Source organism: Callorhinus ursinus, unplaced genomic scaffold (genome assembly GCF_003265705.2).
Source record: "Callorhinus ursinus isolate GAN/ISIS: 27379988/994484 unplaced genomic scaffold, GSC_fseal_2.0 scaffold13, whole genome shotgun sequence".
Taxonomy (NCBI): domain Eukaryota; kingdom Metazoa; phylum Chordata; class Mammalia; order Carnivora; family Otariidae; genus Callorhinus; species Callorhinus ursinus.
The window spans coordinates 14,190,070-14,208,305 of record NW_027397075.1 but is presented as its reverse complement, the minus strand read 5'-3'; the positions used below and the strand labels follow the sequence as shown (position 1 = coordinate 14,208,305).

General features: G+C 64.0%; 1 protein-coding gene across 3 annotated transcripts; it reads left to right on the top strand.

Annotated features, from left to right (window-relative positions):
* The first annotated feature begins 81 nt into the window (after positions 1–81).
* On the top strand, positions 82–17,582 carry TRAF7 (TNF receptor associated factor 7). Of its 3 annotated transcripts, XM_073899665.1 has the most exons (23): positions 175–215; positions 5,149–5,244; positions 5,421–5,720; positions 7,727–7,845; positions 8,090–8,147; positions 9,838–9,929; positions 11,589–11,705; positions 12,062–12,154; positions 12,321–12,354; positions 12,977–13,160; positions 13,260–13,394; positions 14,060–14,277; positions 14,353–14,426; positions 14,648–14,696; positions 14,776–14,903; positions 15,058–15,140; positions 15,825–15,864; positions 15,957–16,073; positions 16,165–16,287; positions 16,507–16,626; positions 16,714–16,845; positions 16,927–17,046; positions 17,205–17,582. In XM_073899665.1, the coding sequence occupies exons 4-23, from the start codon at positions 7,765–7,767 to the stop codon at positions 17,217–17,219; spliced, it is 2,013 nt and encodes a 670-aa protein (XP_073755766.1). In that variant the 5' UTR covers positions 175–215; positions 5,149–5,244; positions 5,421–5,720; positions 7,727–7,764; the 3' UTR covers positions 17,220–17,582. The 3 variants fall into 3 exon arrangements, with proteins under 3 accessions (XP_025733005.1, XP_025733002.1, XP_073755766.1); XM_025877220.2 differs by lacking the exons at positions 5,149–5,244; positions 5,421–5,720 and having other exon boundaries at positions 82–215; positions 13,260–13,388; XM_025877217.2 differs by lacking the exons at positions 5,149–5,244; positions 5,421–5,720 and having other exon boundaries at positions 82–215.
* Positions 17,583–18,236: the final 654 nt, after the last annotated feature.

Genomic DNA, 18,236 nt, shown 5'->3' with positions numbered 1-18,236 from the left:
GCCCCGCGACGTCGAAGCCACCGGAAGTCGTAGTTTCTGAGGAGCAGCGCGTGAGGCAGCTGGCCGGGCATTGAGAGTCCAAGAACTACAAGTCCCGGCGGGCGTAGCGCATGAGCACTTCCGGCTCGCGCTTCCTGTCCCTTTCCCGGCCGGCGGCCGCGGGGGCACGATGAAGCGGGAGGGTGGCGCTGCCGCTCTCGGGCGGCCGCGGGCGGGTGAGTGTCCGCGCGGCGCGCGCGGCCCGGGGCTCGCCCCTCGGGGCCGCGCGGTGGGCGCGTCGGGGTCCGCGGAGGGATCGGGCCTGGGGGGCGGGGCTGACGCGGGCCGGGGTCTCCGCGTCTGTCCATCACTCGCTCGGTAGCTCCATTCTCCCCTTCCTTATTCATTTCTCCTTCCTGCGTGCATGGAGCGCCGCCGGGGACCCAGTTCTCGTGGGCTCTTCCTCTCCTGCAGCTTTTCTCAACCCCGCCGCTATTGACACCTCTCGCCGAGCATTCTCTGCTGTGCTTTGGTGGACGTTGAGCTGCATCCTTGGTCTCCACCCACTAGATACCAGTAACCTCCCCCACCCCCTTCGTGATAACCCAAAATGCCTCCAGACATTCCCAAACGTCTCCTGGGGGACAAAATCCTGCCCTCCCCCCGCTTCCCCCCCCCCCCCCCCCCCGGTTGAGAGCCGGTGATCCAGAGCAGGGAGCGATTGACAGTACACACAAAATCCTGAGATGTTGTGATGGGTGCTATGAAACAGGACGCTGAGAAGCAGTGCTGGGCGCTCCTGAGTGGCTTGGTGAGGGGGGAGGTGCCTCCAGCAAGCAGCCTGTCTTGGGAAGTTGCTGGAAGAGCATGCCTGGCAGAGGGAGCAAGATGTGCAAAGGCCCCGCGGGAGAAATGGCTTGGGGTGCCAGTGAGGGCTGGCAGAGGGGTGAGAGGCAAGTCCGGGAGGCCAGCCCAGGGTGCAGGGTGGCAGGAATTGTACACAGGAGAGCCAGCATCAGATTGAAGCCTAGTGAAGAGCCCCTGGTTATGTGTGGAGGAAGGACTGGGGTTCAGTGAGGAAGCAGGAGAGAGTGAGGAGGCTGGCCTGTGTGTAGAGGAGAGTGAGTGGGAGATGAGGCTCTGGTTGTCTTGAACCAGGCCGGGGCATTCAGCTGGGGCTGAGTCTGCACTTGTGCTGGATCTAACCCTGCTTTGGCAGGACAGGGGTAGAGAGGAAGGCCAGAGATTCCACCCTACTTTACTGCCTCCCTTTCTTAGAGCTCTGGGCTGCCCAGACCGAGTGTCCACCCTTCTCCCCATCCCACAGACCCCTCCCCATGCACACACAGTGCTCCTCTCCTGGGGGCTGCCCACCCCCTGGCCTTTGCCAAGCATGGGGCCTCTCTCTTCCTCATTCCTTCTCTTTGGGCCTCTCCCTTCCCACACCCCTTCCCTGAAGGCCTGTGTAGCAGACACTACCTGTCGTAAATCTCTACTTGAGCTGCTCTGGGCATTCCCCTTTCTCCATGGAATCCCCAGTCCCTGTGGCTTATGGTTCCTACAGGGTATCACTGCACTATTCCCTGGAAGCCAGAACCTCTGTCTCAGGAGAAGCAGGGGTATGGGCAGCCTGGATGAGGGAGGTAACCGGCTGAGAAGGAGGGGTCCCTGTGGAGTAACCCGTGCTGTGGCTGTGTGTCACAGTATTTCTGGAAATGAATGGAACAGATCAGGGTCTGAAGTGTTGACTTAGCTGGGACAAGAACCCACAGAAAAGTGCCTTTGGCAGGTTGAATAGGGCTCACTAGTACTCCCGAGCCTCTGTCTGCCTCTCCTCCTGGGCCCTGCAGCTTCTCCGGGTCAGACTCAACGTTTGGCCGTCCGCAAGAGCCCTCTCTCCATCCAGCATGGGGACTGGCCTGCAGTGGGTGTGAACCTGGCCGCAGGATCAGGAACGCACAGTTTGGGAAATGGGAGAGGTGTGGCTGAAGGGCCTGCGCTGGCTGGGTGGCCTCAGGCAGCCTGGGCGCTGTGGTTTGGCTGCACCCCCCCACCCCCCTGGCTCGGCTTGATCTGGGGCTGGCTTCAGTGCATGGTGGGCTCCTCGATTTGCCAGCAGAACAGAGGAAGTGAGAGGAACGGGGCTTCGGTTGACCCCAGTGTGGCCTCTTGCAGGCTGTGGGTGCTGGGATAGCTTCTCAGCTCCATTTTCCGATCTCAGAGACGGCCTGCTACCGGTAGAGCCTTGATTCTTGCCTCGAGAGCCATCTCTCACAGTTCCTGTCAGATGGGGGCATGTCCGCTCCCTTTCACGGGTGAGAAATCGAAGGTCCAGGAGGTTGAGAAGCTTGTCCAAATTCGCACAGCTGTTATGCGGCAGAGGCGGGATTTGAACTGAGGTCTGAGTCCAGCACTCATGGCCTTGACCGTTATGCTGTTCCATCTCCATAAAGGACACTTGGAGGGGTCAGCGTAAGCATATATATGAAGGGCCAGCATGTGTCTAGCCTTGGGAAGTGTCAGCAGGACATAACTTGCTCCTGAACCTGAGTCCCCACTGGCCTGACCTTCCTGTTGTTGGGTGGGCACTTAGGACTTCACCCGGCCCTCTGGCTGGCTTATGCAGGAGGAACCCTGGTAGAGGGGCCTGCCAACCCCTCCACTTCCAACAGATGCCCCGCAGCGTCCTCTGTGCTCTGCTCTGGCCCTTCAGCAGAAGGCATTCGGTTGCTCCCTGGAGGAGCATGGAGTCAGGTGGGGCAGATGAAGGGGGAAATGGGCCCTGGGGGCTGGTGCTAATGTCACTAGCAGACCTGGTACTTGGCTGCCCCCTGGTACTTGGCTGGAAGTCCAGCTGGGGGGGTGGACCAACCCCAAGAGCACCCAGGCAGAAGGAATGGGGGTGCCGCAGCACCGGCTGTAAGGGCATGGGGTGGACAGTGGCATGGGCTGGTGCATGTCCAGGCCAGGCTCTGGCCTGTGACTTTGTATACACTCCCCAGCTTCTGTAGGGAAGCCAGAAAGAGGAAGGCAGGGAGACAGAAACCACACGGGGCATGATGAAAAACAGCCAGGGCGGACTGGAGCTGTAGCCTGGGCCTGAGGCACTGCCACCTGGTTCTCGGGCAGAGGCCCAGGACCTGTCCCCGCAAGCTTAGATTTATGGGTGGGGGGCGGCCCAGGGCAGGGCCAGGGGAATTTAGCTGGTTATAGGGGCCACTTTTACCTGCCCACACCCTCCCTCCAACTCAGGGTCTGGCCCAACTCTGGCAGCAGCGGCACAGATGGGAAGCATGTCCCAGGCTGTCTGGTGAAAGGTAACAGTGGCCCCTGCAGCCAGGTGCTGAGATAGGAGGACAAATACCTTTCCCCAGAATGCTCTCTCCCTGCTCTGGATCTGCCCAGCCCCTTCCTCCAGGAAGCTCTCCAGGAGTCATAGAGAGGAGCGTCCCCTAGGCTGAGTCTGCAGCTCATACGTGGCCATCCACTGTACGGGAGAGAAAGCTAGGAAATGAGTCTGGCCCCAAGGGGCAGGTGGGGAGGCAAAGGCATTCCCCTTGCTGAATGGAGGTTAAAGCCAGGCTGGTGGAGCAGGAGGGATGCTCTCCCTCCAGCAGAGGGGCCTGTGGGTGCTGGACCTGGATAGGCAAGGTGAGAGGCTAGCTGGGAGGTGTAAGGACACAGAGCCCTGGGAGAGGAGGCCACAGCAGGTGTCCAGTCCAGCAACCTTGAGGCCACTGTGGATTAGGACTGTGGGTACAGAGACAAGGATGGCGGGTGAGGGCAGAGGCCCAGGCTGCGTGCTGGGAGGGAAGGGAGGCCGAGCAGGCCTCAAACCAGGGTCTACTGAGGTGCTGAGGGGATCCCTGACATCATACCCTGCCTGTTTGGGATGGAAAAGACATACTAAGGGGACATCAGGGAGCAGCTGGAGGAAGTGTATGGGGCTTTGATAATGGCAACCGGCTTGTTTCTATAGGATTTGGTAGCTCAGCTTCGGCTTGGCCAGGGGGCCCTGGGCAGGGGCTCACCCAGGGGCTGGGTGGTCCGTGGGTGATATGAGGGGCTGGGCCTGGAGCTCTGGCTGTAGTCCAGCCGGCCACCCACGGCTCTGTGCCAGGCAGGGCTGAGGTCTCCTGAGCCACCAGTGCTCCCCCCTGGAGCAGTCACCACCAGATGTGTGGCCTGATGGGGTTCTCAGGGCACGCCTACCCCCTCTCTGGCTCCACACTTGCTTTTCAGGAGACCCCACCACGCCCACTCCCTGGGGCGCTGGAGGAGCTGCCTCAAGGCGGGGCTTGGCCCTAGTGGGACCTGTTTCCGGCCACCCCACTACCCCGATTCCAGCATTTACAGCGTGCACTGCCCACTCCACTGGCTGCGAGCCGCACGGACCAAACTGGGGGGCCTGGGTCCCACATTCCCAAGGGTGAGGGCTTAGCAGATGCTATTGGCCTCCGTCCAGGGGATGGGCTGGGGAGGGGTTCCCCAGAGAGCTGGCCTGCCCTCTGGTGCAAGCTGCCCAGAGAAGGGGGCTGGGGAGGGCTTTCCCAAAGAGGAGCTGGGGGTAAAGTCCAGGGGCTGGGGCATGATAGGTGGATCTCTCGTTCTTCCCTGGGCAATGAGTGTACCCCAGGGCCCCAGAAGTCCTTTGGACATGGACGTGGGTGGACAGAGATCCCTGGGCCTTGACCCTAGGCTCAAGCAAGGGGTTGCAGGGGGGCTGCTTCTGCACCGACCCTGAGCGCCCTTGGGCACCACTCCCCCACCAGCCTTACCTGAGGCAGGCAGACCCATCTCCACCAGGACCTGGGGCCTTCAGTCTTTAAGAGAGAGAATCCACACGTCCCGTGGGCTCTGCTGAGCCACCTGGAACAGGCAGGGTGGGGACTTGGCTGGGAAGGGGGGGAAGGGGGGGAGCGGAGCTGTGGGGATGTCCTATCTCGCCCTCCTCCCACCCCAGCTGTGCCTGGCAGGCTGAGCCCGCAGCGTTTCCCAGTCTGGGAGAGTCCAGTTGTCTAGTTGACAGCTCCCTGGTCCGCCAGGCGGTGGTGGAGTGGTGAGGAGGCCTACCCCCTCGGGGGCTGGGGCACACCCCCCCAGCACAGCTGGGCCCGGCCAGGGGGGTGAGGAGCTGTGCTGTTGTGTTTCCGGGGTTTGGGCCTGCAGAGCTGAAGGATGCCAGAGAAGACTCTTGCAAAATGCAGCCCCTAGGGAGCGGGGCTGAAGGCTCGATGCATCTTGCTCAATTCCACGATGCTTAGGGTAGGATCTGATCCTTGTGTTCAGGGGCACACATTTAGGGGGGGCGGTGGCCTGCAGCCTGGGTCCCCCCTCCCCCCCCCCGCCCCCAGCTCCCTGGCTGGGGCCGCATGCCACCCCATGTAAACGGGGAAGCACTTCCCTCCCTCCTTCTTTGCTCAGCTTTGCTCTCTGGCTAGGCCAGGCCTGTGTGTCTGCCGCCAGGGCCGCTATTGGCCGTCAGGGGACTTTCCAGCCGATTTGCATGTTGCCCTGCTAGTCCTGCGTGCCTTTCTGTTTACTTCACTTCGGAGGGAGGGAGAGCCAGACGCCCGCTCTCTCAGACTGCAGCAACACGCACACAGGCCCCACGGGGCCTGGCGGGCTGGCCGCAGCCCCGGGGGGAGTCCCTGTTGGGGTCCCGGCTGCCTGGAGCCAGCAGCGGGCCTCTGGGCCTTGGGAGCTTGCAGCAGAGGGAGCAGATGGATTGTAAAATCCAGGTCAGTGTGGGCCAGCCACCCCCGCGTGACCCACCCCCACCCTCCTCCCAGCACGCACAGTGGTGCTGAGGCTGGAGCCAACCTTGGGCTTCCTGAGAGCTGAGCCCTAGAGCTCCTCCGTTCGAGCTGTCTGGACCTCACCCTGGCCAGGGTGGCCTTCATCTGAGCAGGGTGGTCCCCAAGATTTCCTACTTAGCATGGAGACAGCAGCGGGGCTGGAGGTGGGGCTCCTGGACACACCGTATTCACATCTCTGTCCAAGGGCCTGATACTGGCCACTCCCAGGAGCCCCTGCCTCACCCCCCCAAGAGGAAAAGCCACTGGACAGCCTGGTCTGGGACACACAGCCAAGTCCCTTGAGTCACAGCAGGGGTGGGTGGGCAGGAGGGGGAGGCTTTGGCCGACCTCTTGGGTCCCCCTATTTAGCCGGACCCATAGGGCACTCTGAGCACGAGGGGGCCGTACTTTGTGGCCATGCCAGCTCAGGAGCTGAGAGCCACCCCATAGAGGCCTGAGGCCAGAAGACCGGGAGAATGGCATTGCAGGTGACATTTGAAGGAGCAGGTGGACGAGAGAGGAGATGGGGGTGTGTGTGTGACAGCTCAGGAGCACAGTGTGGGGACACAAGGCTTGAGAGCCAGCCTCCTCCCTGTGGACCTGCAGGTTGGCTTGGAGGACCACTGAGTAGCTCTGGTGTGTGTGTGAGGCAGACGTGGCCAGTTGTGCCAGGTCACGGGGGCCAATGGAGAAGGTGCTGGAGCCAGCCGCGTGCTGTACACATACCGGGTAGGGGCAGAGCGCGTCTCTTGCCTACTCCCACGGGGTGGGAGGCTCAGCAGCCCTTCCACCGGGGGCGCTTCTCAGCTCAGCGGGGCCCTCAAACTGCAGGGTGGGCCCCGGCCTGCCACGCCCCCTCCCGCCCCAGAGGAGCAGGACCAGGGGCCTCCTCAGGAGTTGCTGACGCTGGTTCTGATGGCTGGGCTGGGCGGCGGCTGATGAGCCCGTGGTGTGGCATCCCAGGGGGCTGCTCAGGGGTCTTCCGGGGTAGAGAGCTCATGCGTGCCAGGTGGCAGCAATTCTGGGTATGTGGCTTCCTCCTCGGGGGGAGCCTGGCTCCAAGCTGGGGCCTTGTGGCTATAGCTGACTCAGGGCCATAGCAGGAGACCCTGACCCTGGGAGGGCCCCTGGGAAGGTGGGCGCTGCCCTGGCAATGGAGCAGCTCACCCCAGGCTATCCGTGATCTGGTCAGCTGGCTGGTGCCTTCTAATAGCCAGCGCTCCTGGGGCCCAGCCAGGCCCCTCTCTGGGTGTATGAGGGGCGGTTCTTGGAGGCCCAGGATGATTCCCACTGTGCCTTCTCCCTGCCACCTCAGCCCGCGAGTCCCGAGTCAACAGCTGGGCAGTGAGAGGGTGTCCCCTGTTTCCAGAGTAGGTGACCTGCACAAGGTCAGAAGTCAGGGCTCTCATCTCCTCCCCCTGCCTGAAAATGGCTTTAGCTGTGTGATGAGCCTCTGAGTGTTAGGCCCCAGGTGTGTCTCTGACAGGTTCTCTGGGGCGTGGCCAGTGTCCTTCCATCTTGCAGACTGGGGCTGTCCAGGGCCCGACTGCACCTACCCTGGCAGGAGGCGGGCATACAGCTTGATCCCATCCTGTGTGCCACACCATGGCCCAGCCTTGGCCCCCAGAACACTTGCCCTCAGACCCAGAGGATCACACAGAGCACCATGGGGGCTCTCCACCCCTGGGGTGGAGTTGGTGGCTTTTCTAGAAGGCTAGGCCTTGAAGGAAGGTAAAGCCGAGTGCCCGCTGCACCCAGGGCCTCCTCCCTCCCTTGAGGGCCTGTGCACACCTGGGACGGGAGGGAGGGGAAGGGACTTTGCCCCTGTGGATCTGCCCTTGTCAGCCTCCCTGCCACCACAGTGTGCCCGTCATGGACTAGCCAGAGCAGGCCACCTGACAGGGGCCAGGGCCACCATCTTTAAAGCCATCCTTTGTACTCCCCCGCAGGAGATGCGGCCCGAGGACCCTAGATGCCTCTCTAGAGCATGAGCTCGGGCAAGAACGCCCGCTACAACCGCTTCTCCGGGGGGCCTACCAACCTTCCCACCCCAGACGTCGCAGCTGGGGTAAGGAGGGCCTTATGGGTGTGGGCCCCCTGCTGGAGGGCCCCCTCGGCGGAGCTTCCAGCGTAGTCCTCTCCTCACCTGGAGGGCCTGCGGGAGGGCTGTGCCGTGTATATTGGTGGTGTGTCCCTGGGTACGCACGCGTGCATGTGGGCACGTCGGCGGGAGAGCGTGTCCGTGCGTGCTCCCATGTGTGTCCTCACCCTCTCCGGGGGTCAGTGCCAAGTTTCGTGCGTTCTCTCTCCAGACCAGAATGGAAACGACCTTTGGGCCTGCCTTTTCGGCCGTCACCACCATCACGAAAGGTGAGCCTGCAAGCCCTGGGCCAGCCTGGGCTCGGCAGAATCTGGGCGCCCCCCCTTCATGCCAGGGTCTGCGGGGCACTTCCTGGTGGGGCGGGAGTGGGGCGCTAGTGTTGGGGAGTGGGCGGGATTCCCACTCCCTGCTCCTCTTCCACCCTGCCACCACCCCCCCCGCCCCTCCTCAGGGCCTTGCCCCTTCCCACTCTGGGGAGGGCTGCCCTGACTTCCCGGCACCCCCACCCGTCCTTCCCCTTGTTCTCGTGAGCCCTGGCTCATCCCCACCCCGGGCTCCTAGCAGGGCCCGAAAGGCCGGGACTGGGGAGCACATGGGGCACGGTGGGTGATGAGAAGTACTCACGGGGTCCTTTCTCTAGCCGGGTCCCGCTGCTGGGCCGTGTGTTTGCGGAGGGCCTCAGGAGCTAGCCAGAGAGGGCACCCAAGAGGCTGTGGCCCCTCTTGTCAGGGCGGGGGGCTCGGGTCGGAGTGTGCGCTTCTGCTGTTCGGTTTGCTGTTCCTCGCTGTGTGGCTAGTTTCTCAGCTTCCCCAGGGCTCCCTCCAGTGGGGTGGCACGCATGCTCACACTGGGGGACCCAGCCCCGCGCTCTGAAAGAGCCCTTTTTTCTTCTTACACGTTCTCTTCTGAGGAAAAGAAAATGAACGGTCCCCGTTCATCCCAGCACCCAGGGCGCCCTCCTGAACGCCTCTGCCCCCATCAGGAGCTGTGAGCTCCCTGTCCTGGTTCCCCCAGCGTCCCGGTCGGGCGCGACGGCAGTCTGTCCCACTCTCGCCCCCCCTGCCACCCGCTCCGTGGTGGGGATGGGTCAGAGCTGGGCGTGAACAATTGCCTCACCTGGCCCCTCACGTTACAGATAGAGAAACAGAGGCCCAATCCCAGGGCAGCTGCTCAAAGCCTGAATCATGAACCCAGTCTTCGGGGCTGCTAGTGACGTCTGGGTTTGGTTGGGGCCTGAGGCTACCGCCTGCAGGGCCTGTGAGGGAGGTTCTCTGGCTCCCACATGGACCCCTGACCAACACCTGTGGAGGGGGCTGAGAAGGCCCGAGGCTGGTTCCAGGTCTGGCCACGGGAGCAGGTGGAAGATGGGTGGACCCAAACAGTGGGCTGTCTCCCAGTCCCCACCACATACCAGCCAAGGGGCCTCAGGACTCTCTGTCCCTCCGTTTCCTCCTGTGTAAGGCCGTCAGAGCCCCCCCCTCCCCTGCCCCAGGCAGGGTTTCCTTGAGGGCCAAGAAGACGAGCTCCAAGCAAGCCGCCTCCAGTATAATCACTCAGGTGTCGGCCTCGTGCCTCCACCGGGCACAGGGAAGAGCCCTCCATCCTCCCTTCAGCCTGCCTGGGGACTGCAACTGTTGGGGGCTGCTCCCTTCCTGGGCCACTGGGGCTCCAGCTGGGGGCTCGGGCCAGCTCACGCTCCTGCCCTTGCCCTGCTCAGGTCCCTGCTGGCGGCACGGGCTTCCCAGCTGCCCATGAGCCCAGCCCCGGCCCAGTGGCCCTCAGATCAAGAAGAAGGCCGTGGGAGTGGGTGGGAGCAAGGAAACCTGGAGAGGACTAACCCCATGTCAGGCCCAGCCCCTGCTGGGCCCATCTGCCCAGGGGGCCCACCTTCCGCCATGATGGGCCAGGCATGCCCCCGTGGCCCACACTCAGGGCGTCCCAACCCTCTTCTCTTGGCAGCTGATGGGACCAGCACATACAAACAGCACCGCAGGACGCCGTCCTCCTCCAGCACCCTCGCCTACTCACCGCGGGATGAGGAGGACAGCATGGTAGGTCTGTGCCGTGACCACCTCTCCCCACAGCCTCCTGCCATGTCCTCCTTCCCGAGGCCCAGGTCCCAGGAGTAGCTGAAGCGGGAGGCTCAGCTGCGAGGCATGCCCCGAGCCAAGGTCTGCAGGGTGTAGTGGGCTGGGGAGGCTGAGGGCTGGTGTGTCTGGACACCCTAAGGCCTCAGCACCCATGGCTGGACTGCATGGGAGAGGTGGCTAGAGAGGGCAGCTGGGCTTGGGGGTGCAAGGCCCACAAGCTGGAGCCATGGGACCCAGAGAAGTTTCGGTCATGCGGGGAACGAGATCAGAGTTGCGTTTTTAACGCTGCCTCTGCTGTTGAGTAGAGGATGAGTGGGTGGGCTGCCGGGTGGAGGTAGGAGGCCTGAGCAGGTGACTGGAGGCTGGGTGGCCCGAGCCGGGCACGAGAAGCCTGTGGGAGAGCCAGAGAGCTTCCTGCCTTGGGCACTGCAGAGTGAGGAAGGGGGTCGTGGCAGCGTCGGGGCTGGCCGTCAGTGCCCAGGCCGTGTGGCCAGGGTTACTGTGGCTGTTCTCTGCCTGTCGGGGCCCTGGGCCAGGGGCTGCCTTGGGCCCTCCTGCCGCTCACCTTTCCTGTGCTTTCTGCCTTCCCTCCGCGAGATCCGGCCGGCGTGTGCCTGGCTGACTCCAGCTGGTTCTCCTGCCCTCCCAGCCCCGCAGGACCCAAGTCTTCACATGCTGGGCTGCCGGGCCTTGGTTTCCTATTTAACACGAAGAAACATGGGGTTTTTAGTTATTTAAACATTTTAGCTATCTTAGTTACTTAGTTAACTGAAGGCCGCACTAGGCCTTCTTGAAGCAGGGAGCAGATACGTTGCGCCCCGCTCCCTCTGGCTGCACCTGCCTCAGTCTCCATGACCTCTGACACCCATGGCTGGGGGGAGGGGATTTTTTCCCCCAGCCTCGCACAGAGGTTGGGACAGGGGCGGCTGGGCCCATGGGCTGTGTGTGGAGGCAGGAGGCTTCTGGGTGCAAGAGGAGGAGCATGAGGAGCAGTGGCTCTTACAGCATCTCCGTTGGGGATTCTAGGTCAAGAAGGGAGGGGGGAACAGCACCCCCACCCGGGGCCCCACCCAGATCCTCCCCCTCAGCGGCTCAGGCAGAGGCAGGCCCCCATGGCCCTCCCTCCTGCTCTCAGCATCTCGGCCAGGGTTCAGTGGGGCGTCCCTGCCTTCCCCGGGAGCCTCTTTGGCCTGGCCCAGCATCCCCGTCCAGGGAAGCCTGATGGGCAGCCAAGCCCCAGGGGACCCGGAGCCCTGAAGCCTCCGCCAGCCGTCCCTTCCTCTAGCCGTCCGGGCGTTGAGGCCGGCCCAGGACTGGCTGATGGAGGCGCCCCGTGTGCAGCCCACACTCCCTCACGGGAAGCAGGAAGCAGGCCAGGCGAGCGTGTCCTCCTGGAATTGAATAGCAGGAAGTCTCTCCATTTACACAAAGAAAGTTGGCAGATGTGCGCGGGTGGCCCAGCAACAGGGCCGGGACCGCTGGGCAGGCTGGGGCCTGGGCACCGCACCGGCTCCCAGGGCACACGCGGTGGCCTTGTGGGGCAAGGGAGCGCCCGCTAGGGCTGGGGGGGGCCCTGCCCTCCCCCCTGGCTGACGGGCTGCCTGCCCCCGTTCACCGCAGCCCCCCATCAGCACGCCACGCCGCTCCGACTCGGCCATCTCCGTCCGCTCCTTGCACTCGGAGTCCAGCATGTCCCTGCGCTCCACGTTCTCGCTGCCTGAGGAGGAGGAGGAACCGGTAGGTGTGTCCGCCACGGCAGGGTGGCCCCCCCGTGACATGGCAGCTGCGGCGGCACCTTCCCCCTGGGCCTGGTGGGAGGGGGTGATGCGGCCTAGTCCCCCAGGCATGCTCTTCCCACATCTCGGCCCAGGGGCTCCCCAGCACCGGCTTTGGGAAGTGAGGGAAGAGCCCATGGGGGGTCCCCGGTCCCCATCGCAGGTGGACAGGATGCGCCGACGGCCCAGGCCCCTCAAGCTCAGGTCCAGCCCCAGGCCTCAGCAGGCCCTTCTTGGGCCCCACCGCAGCTGAGGTTCCTTCCCCGCCTGCGTCTGTGCCCCCAGGCCCCACTCTCAGCCCGCCCTGCCCGGTTCTAGGAGCCGCTGGTATTTGCCGAGCAGCCCTCGGTGAAGCTGTGTTGTCAGCTTTGCTGCAGTGTGTTCAAGGACCCCGTGATCACCACGTGTGGGGTAAGGCCGCCCCGGGCCACCCTGCCCGGCCCTTCCGACCTGTGCACCCTCACGGGGCCAGGCGGGCTGCCGGCCCCTTTGGTGCAGAGCCTTGGCCCTGCAGGGGACACGGGTGGGGGGGTGCAATTCCGTGGCCATGCTGCAAGCCCACCCATTGTCTCCACAGCACACGTTTTGTCGAAGATGTGCCCTAAAGTCAGGTAAGGCCCTCCCAGACCCAGGCCTGGCCACCTCATTACCCAGCTTGTGGGGGGTCCCTCCAGGGAGGTCCTAGCCCATGCCCAGCACCGATGGTGCCCCTGGTACGTGCTGGCTTCTCTCTAGTCTTGCCCCAGCAGCAGCCCCGGGTGTGTGCAGGCTGGGCTCCACACCTTGATGGGCAGAGCCGTGAGACCCACAGCTCAGGGGCCCCGGGGCTCTGCAGCTGCTGTCTCTGGCAAGAGCTGCCCTCGCTGTCACGGCTGCCCACCTCACTGTCCCAGGCCTTGGCGCCTGGGCCCAGGGCTGGTTCCTCTCCGTGCTCTGTTCCCAGCTCCCTCCACCCCATCCCAGACTCCTAAGTCAGCTGAGAGGCTCCATCACCTCCTACACCCAGTGGTCACTCTTGGTGGCCCAGCTGTGCACCCCTCCTGTTTCAGGCACCTCAGCGGGGCAGGTAGATGGGGGGATCCACCCAGGGGGATCCACCGAGCATGTTCCAAGCCTGCCACACCAGGACTCAGTCTCCCACCCCAGCACAGCCCGGCCACAACGCTTTGAGCAGAGTTGCCAGGGCGGGGGGTCGCCAGGTGGACCGTGGGGTCAGCCTGTCCTCCCCTGCAGAGAAGTGCCCCGTGGACCACGCCAAGCTGACGGTGGTGGTGAACAACATTGCGGTGGCCGAGCAGATCGGGGAGCTCTTCATCCACTGCAGGCATGGCTGCCGGGCGGCAGGGGGTGGGAAGCCCCCCGTCTTTGAGGTGGACCCCCGAGGGTGCCCCTTCACCATCAAGCTTAGTGCTCGCAAGTAAGTGCCCCCCTCGTCCCCCACTCTTCATCCCCCAGGGGCACTGAGACCCGGTGCCTCTGGGGACTCAGCCCGCAGTGCCCTGCCCCCCCCCCCAAGGGACCACGAGAGCAGCTGTGACTACAGGCCTGTACGATGTCCTAACAACCCCAGCTGCCCGCCTCTCCTCAAGATGAACCTGGAGGCCCACCTGAAGGAGTGCGAGCACATCAAGTGTCCCCACTCCAAGTACGGGTGAGTGGGCGGGGGCGGGCGTGCGGGGGCTGCCCCGGGCCGGTGGTGGGCAGGCAGGAGGGCGGGGGCGGTGGCGGCTGGGCTGGCATTCACAGTCCCTCCTTCAGCAAACCTCTGTTGAGATCCGCTTGTGTGCTGAGCGCTGGGGACACAGCCAGGGTCCCCAGGGAGACGGACCCTAGCGGGAGCCACACCACCAGCTGTGTAATACAAACTGAGGTACAGGTGCCGCGAAGGAGAGACCTGAGCCCTCCAGGAGCGCAGAGGGCTCGGAGCGGTTGGGGAGCCGGGGGGTCAGGGACGGTGGGCCCTGAGGACTCATGCATGTGTGCGTGTGAACCAAGGAGCAGTGTGGGGGCCAACACGGGTGGAGGGGAGAGCCAAGGTGTGGCGGGCCCGAGAAGAAGCGGGACTGGGAGGCTGGCAACGGCTGTGGGAGAGCCCTTGAGGAGCTTTGAGCAGGAGCAAAGTGACGAGATTTCCTTATAAAGTGGCCTGCTAGATGCTGAGCGGTGGCAGGACGGATGGGCGGGCCGCAGGCGTGGGGAGGATCGTGGCAGAAAAGTGGGACTCGAGAGAGATCCTGGGGCTAGCGGGGCTGGGGAAAGGGCCCTGCCAGGCAAGGAGATGAGCAGGTGGGCAGGGCGACTGTCCTGTCCCTCCAGGTGCACCTTCATCGGGAACCAGGACACCTATGAGACGCACCTGGAGACGTGCCGCTTTGAGGGCCTGAAGGAGTTCCTGCAGCAGACAGACGACCGCTTCCACGAGATGCACGTGGCGCTGGCCCAGAAGGACCAGGAGATCGCCTTCCTGCGCTCCATGCTGGGCAAGCTCTCAGAGAAGATTGACCAGCTGGAGAAGAGCCTGGAGCTCAAGTTCGGTGAGGGCATGCCCCAGAGAGGCAGGGTTGCAGCCCCTGTTCCTGGTCCCTGACGCCGTCTTCCTGGCCACTCAGATGTCCTAGACGAAAACCAGAGCAAGCTCAGCGAGGACCTCATGGAGTTCCGGAGGGATGCATCCATGTTGAACGTGAGCAGCAGATGGGGGCCAAGTGCAGGGGGCGGGGCGGGCGGAGGGGGGCACAGGACTGCCCCTCAGCTTGGGCCCCTGCAGGAGGCTTGGCCGCACTCGGAGTTAGGGATCTGCCGGGGAAGGCTGCTGCTGCACCTGTGCTGTCCCGGCCCAGCCCGGTCTGGGGGCGGGGGGCCCGGAGCCACACCCAGCGGGCCCTCTGCTCTTGGCCTTGGCAGGATGAGCTGTCCCACATCAACGCGCGGCTGAACATGGGCATCCTAGGATGTGAGTACGGGCCTGGTGCTGCCCCCACCACTGCCCCTGAGTGCCGCCAGGCCCTCACCAGCTCCCCCTGTGTCTGCAGCCTATGACCCGCAGCAGATCTTCAAGTGCAAAGGAACCTTCGTGGGCCACCAGGGCCCAGTCTGGTGTCTCTGTGTCTACTCCATGGGGGACCTGCTCTTCAGCGGCTCCTCTGACAAGACCATCAAGGTGAGTGGGGTCTTGCCTCGGGGGTGGGCACGCCTGCCAACCTCTGCCAGCCCTGGCCTGCCTGCAGGTGGCTCACCTTCCAGCCCCACTCCCACCCTGCTGCCCCGGCATTGAGCTGGCCCTGCGGGGACCCACGCGGCCCTGGTCTCTGCAGGTGTGGGACACGTGCACCACCTACAAGTGTCAGAAGACGTTGGAGGGCCATGACGGCATCGTGCTGGCTCTGTGCATCCAAGGGTGAGTGTGCACACGTGCACCTCCCTGGCCACGGTGCCCACGCCGGGCCAGGCACAGGAGATCCCGTGGGCCAGGGGCTCAAGCCTGTGCGGCCACGTGTGTCCTCAGATGGCCGTGTGTGCCCATCATGTGGGGCACCCTCACCCTCGAGTAGGGCTGGATGGCCAGGTGGAGGCACACGGGCCCTCCTGCTCTGAAGATGTACCGTTCTCGACGTGTAGCTGCGGCCCTGGGGTGCCTCGGGCACCTCGCTGGCCTGTAGCCAGAGCCCTGGGCACAGCTCAGGGAGAGGACCACCGAGTCGCCGGTCCCGCTACTCCCTCACCCCCAGGGTAGCCCCTTCTAGACCTTCCCTCCTGTCTCATGTCATGAGGCTTTACTTCGTGGGCATGAGCGTGAGAGACGGAGAGAGAGACGCTCGTTCCCAGGAAGCAGCGGCTGACGGCCAACAGCGCTGAAGGGGGTCATTATCTCCTGGCTCACTGTTGGACGCTTGCCAGGCAGGGGGTGGGGGCTGGACTTCCACTCCCAAGGTTCCCTTGCTGGGACAGGAACACCGAGGGCTCAAGGGGGCAGAAGTGGCCCTGGCGCCGGCCTGAGCTGCCGGGTCCTCTGGCTGCTGCCCCTCGGCCCGGCCCAGCCCAGCGGCATCTGCTGCCCTGACCCCGTGGCCCCGCCCCCCAGGTGCAAGCTGTACAGCGGCTCGGCGGACTGCACCATCATCGTGAGTGGGGCTGCAGCGGGCACGCGGGCTCTGGGCACCCCGGGCGTGCTGCCCTGCTGGGGCCTGAGGCTTTCTGTCCTCCTTCCTGCCAGGTGTGGGACATCCAGAACTTGCAGAAGGTGAACACGATCCGGGCCCATGACAACCCGGTGTGCACGCTGGTTTCCTCACACAACATGCTCTTCAGCGGCTCCCTGAAGGCCATCAAGGTCAGGCGCGGCACTGTGTGTACACGGGGCAGGGGGGCATCAAGGTGCCGGCTACGTGCCCCCAAGCCCATGCTCATGGCCATCCTCACAGGTCTGGGACATCGTGGGCACTGAACTGAAGCTGAAGAAGGAGCTCACAGGTCTCAACCACTGGGTCCGGGCCCTGGTGGCCGCCCAGAGCTACCTGTACAGCGGCTCCTACCAGACAATCAAGGTAGGCCCGGGGCGGGGGGTTCCTGTGGGGAGACCCCTCCGTCACCGCCCAGGCCTGCTCCGGGGGGACCCCGCCTCCACTGCCCCCTCACTGCTGGGGCAGAGAGACCCTCACACGCTTCCTAAGGGGACGGGTGGGCTGCTCACAGTGTCCAAAGCCTCCGAGGCCCTGGGGGTGAGGTGCCCGGCCTGGGACCAAGTGGCCTGAGCTTGTCCATAGATCTGGGACATCCGGACCCTCGACTGCATCCATGTCCTGCAGACATCTGGCGGCAGCGTCTACTCTATTGCTGTGACGAATCACCACATCGTCTGTGGCACCTATGAGAACCTCATCCATGTAAGGCGGGCGACTAGGGCCGGGCCTCCCTCTGGGCCCCTGTCCTCCCCCATCTGTGGCTCTGACCTGCCTGGGCCACTCCGTCAGGTGTGGGACATCGAGTCCAAGGAGCAGGTGCGGACCCTAACGGGCCATGTTGGCACCGTGTATGCCCTGGCAGTCATCTCAACGCCAGACCAGACCAAAGTCTTCAGCGCGTCCTATGACCGGTCTCTCAGGGTGTGTGCTGGCCTAGCGCCGGTGGGAGGCTGCGGGCGGGCGGCTGGTCTGGCTGGGCGCTTACACTCCGTGTGCCCCCAGGTCTGGAGTATGGACAACATGATCTGCACGCAGACGCTGCTGCGTCACCAGGGCAGTGTGACTGCGCTAGCTGTGTCCCGGGGCCGGCTCTTCTCAGGCGCTGTGGACAGCACTGTGAAGGTCAGGGCTTCCCGGGGGGCTGTGCACCTGCAGCAGGGGGCAGGGGCGGAGGAGCTAGAGGCCCTGGGCAGGGGGCACTGGAGGGCAAGTGTGCATGGCAGGTGGTGGTAAGGCAGCGTGGCTAAAGGGGCACCTGAAACAGAGCCCTTCCTCTGCAGGTTTGGACATGCTAACAGAGTGCAGGCCCGTCTTGGCTTCCTCTGCGGCCTCCCAGGCCGGTCCCAACCAGGCTGGCCATAGGAGGGGTCTGGGGGGGGGGGTCCCTGCCTGCCCTGTGGGGACAGGCAGACAGGCTCACCTGGCCAGGCAGTGCCCTCCCCGCCCGGCGAGCCTCCTTCTGCTTGGCCTTGTGATCGTCGTTGCCAGGACAGTGCCCAGCCCCTCTCTCTGGGTGCCAGGTACGATGCTCGCCCGGCCCACCCTCCATCCCCACCCCAGATGGGACTGTGGGCCTTTTTACTCACCTTTTCTACTGTTTTTAGACTGTATATAGATTTGATTACTTCCTGATTGAAATAAAAGCTGCACAGACTGTGGCTGTGAGTGGGGACAGTCCTTGGGTTGTCGGAGAGGCCACCAGAGAAGGCTGGTGTGCACGGGCACCGGCAGCCAGCAGGTGGGAGGCGGGGCGGGGCCACAAAAGGGCTCCTCCTGTCAGCCCCAGGGTGTGGCCCTCTTGGTGACTCCTCCCTGCCAGGAACAAGCTAGAGTCCCACTCTCCCCAACACACATCCCCAAGAAGTGAGCCAGGCAGCTCTGTTTTCTGCTGTTTATTTAGACAGCTGACAGCAGCTCCCTGCCCAGAACCCCCCTCCCCACTTGCTGGAGCCCCAGCCTGGGCCACCCACTAAAGAGAGACCAGGCGCACCCACCTGGGGAAGTGTCAGGGCATGACAGTTGGAAGGGGCCCCACACGCCCAGATGCCACCTTGGCCGATCCCCTCTGCCCGCCCGCATCACAACCGCTGGTTTTCGGCGTTGTTAAATCTATTTTTTTTTTTTTTTAAGAAATGTCAAAGTTGTGCCCAACACACGTGGATCAGCAAACACAATAGAGGAGGCCAGTCAGTACTTTTTGGAAAGGGGAGAAAGAGGAGAGAGGGCAAGAACGACCACACGACACAGCCTGGGACCATGAGCAGAAGCGTCCGCGGGAACTTGGATGGGGGAGGGCCCTGGGGAGGGAGGGT

What these genes read in the sequence shown, in the direction of transcription:
- TRAF7 (XM_025877217.2), top strand. Translation starts at nt 7,765, where the DNA reads ATGAGCTCGGGCAAGAACGCCCGCTACAACCGCTTCTCCGGGGGGCCT. An exon ending in CGTCACCACCATCACGAAAG is followed by an intron (nt 8,148 to 9,837) that starts GTGAGCCTGCAA and finishes TTCTCTTGGCAG; the next exon opens with CTGATGGGACCAGCACATAC. An exon ending in CCTATGACCGGTCTCTCAGG is followed by an intron (nt 16,846 to 16,926) that starts GTGTGTGCTGGC and finishes GTGTGCCCCCAG; the next exon opens with GTCTGGAGTATGGACAACAT.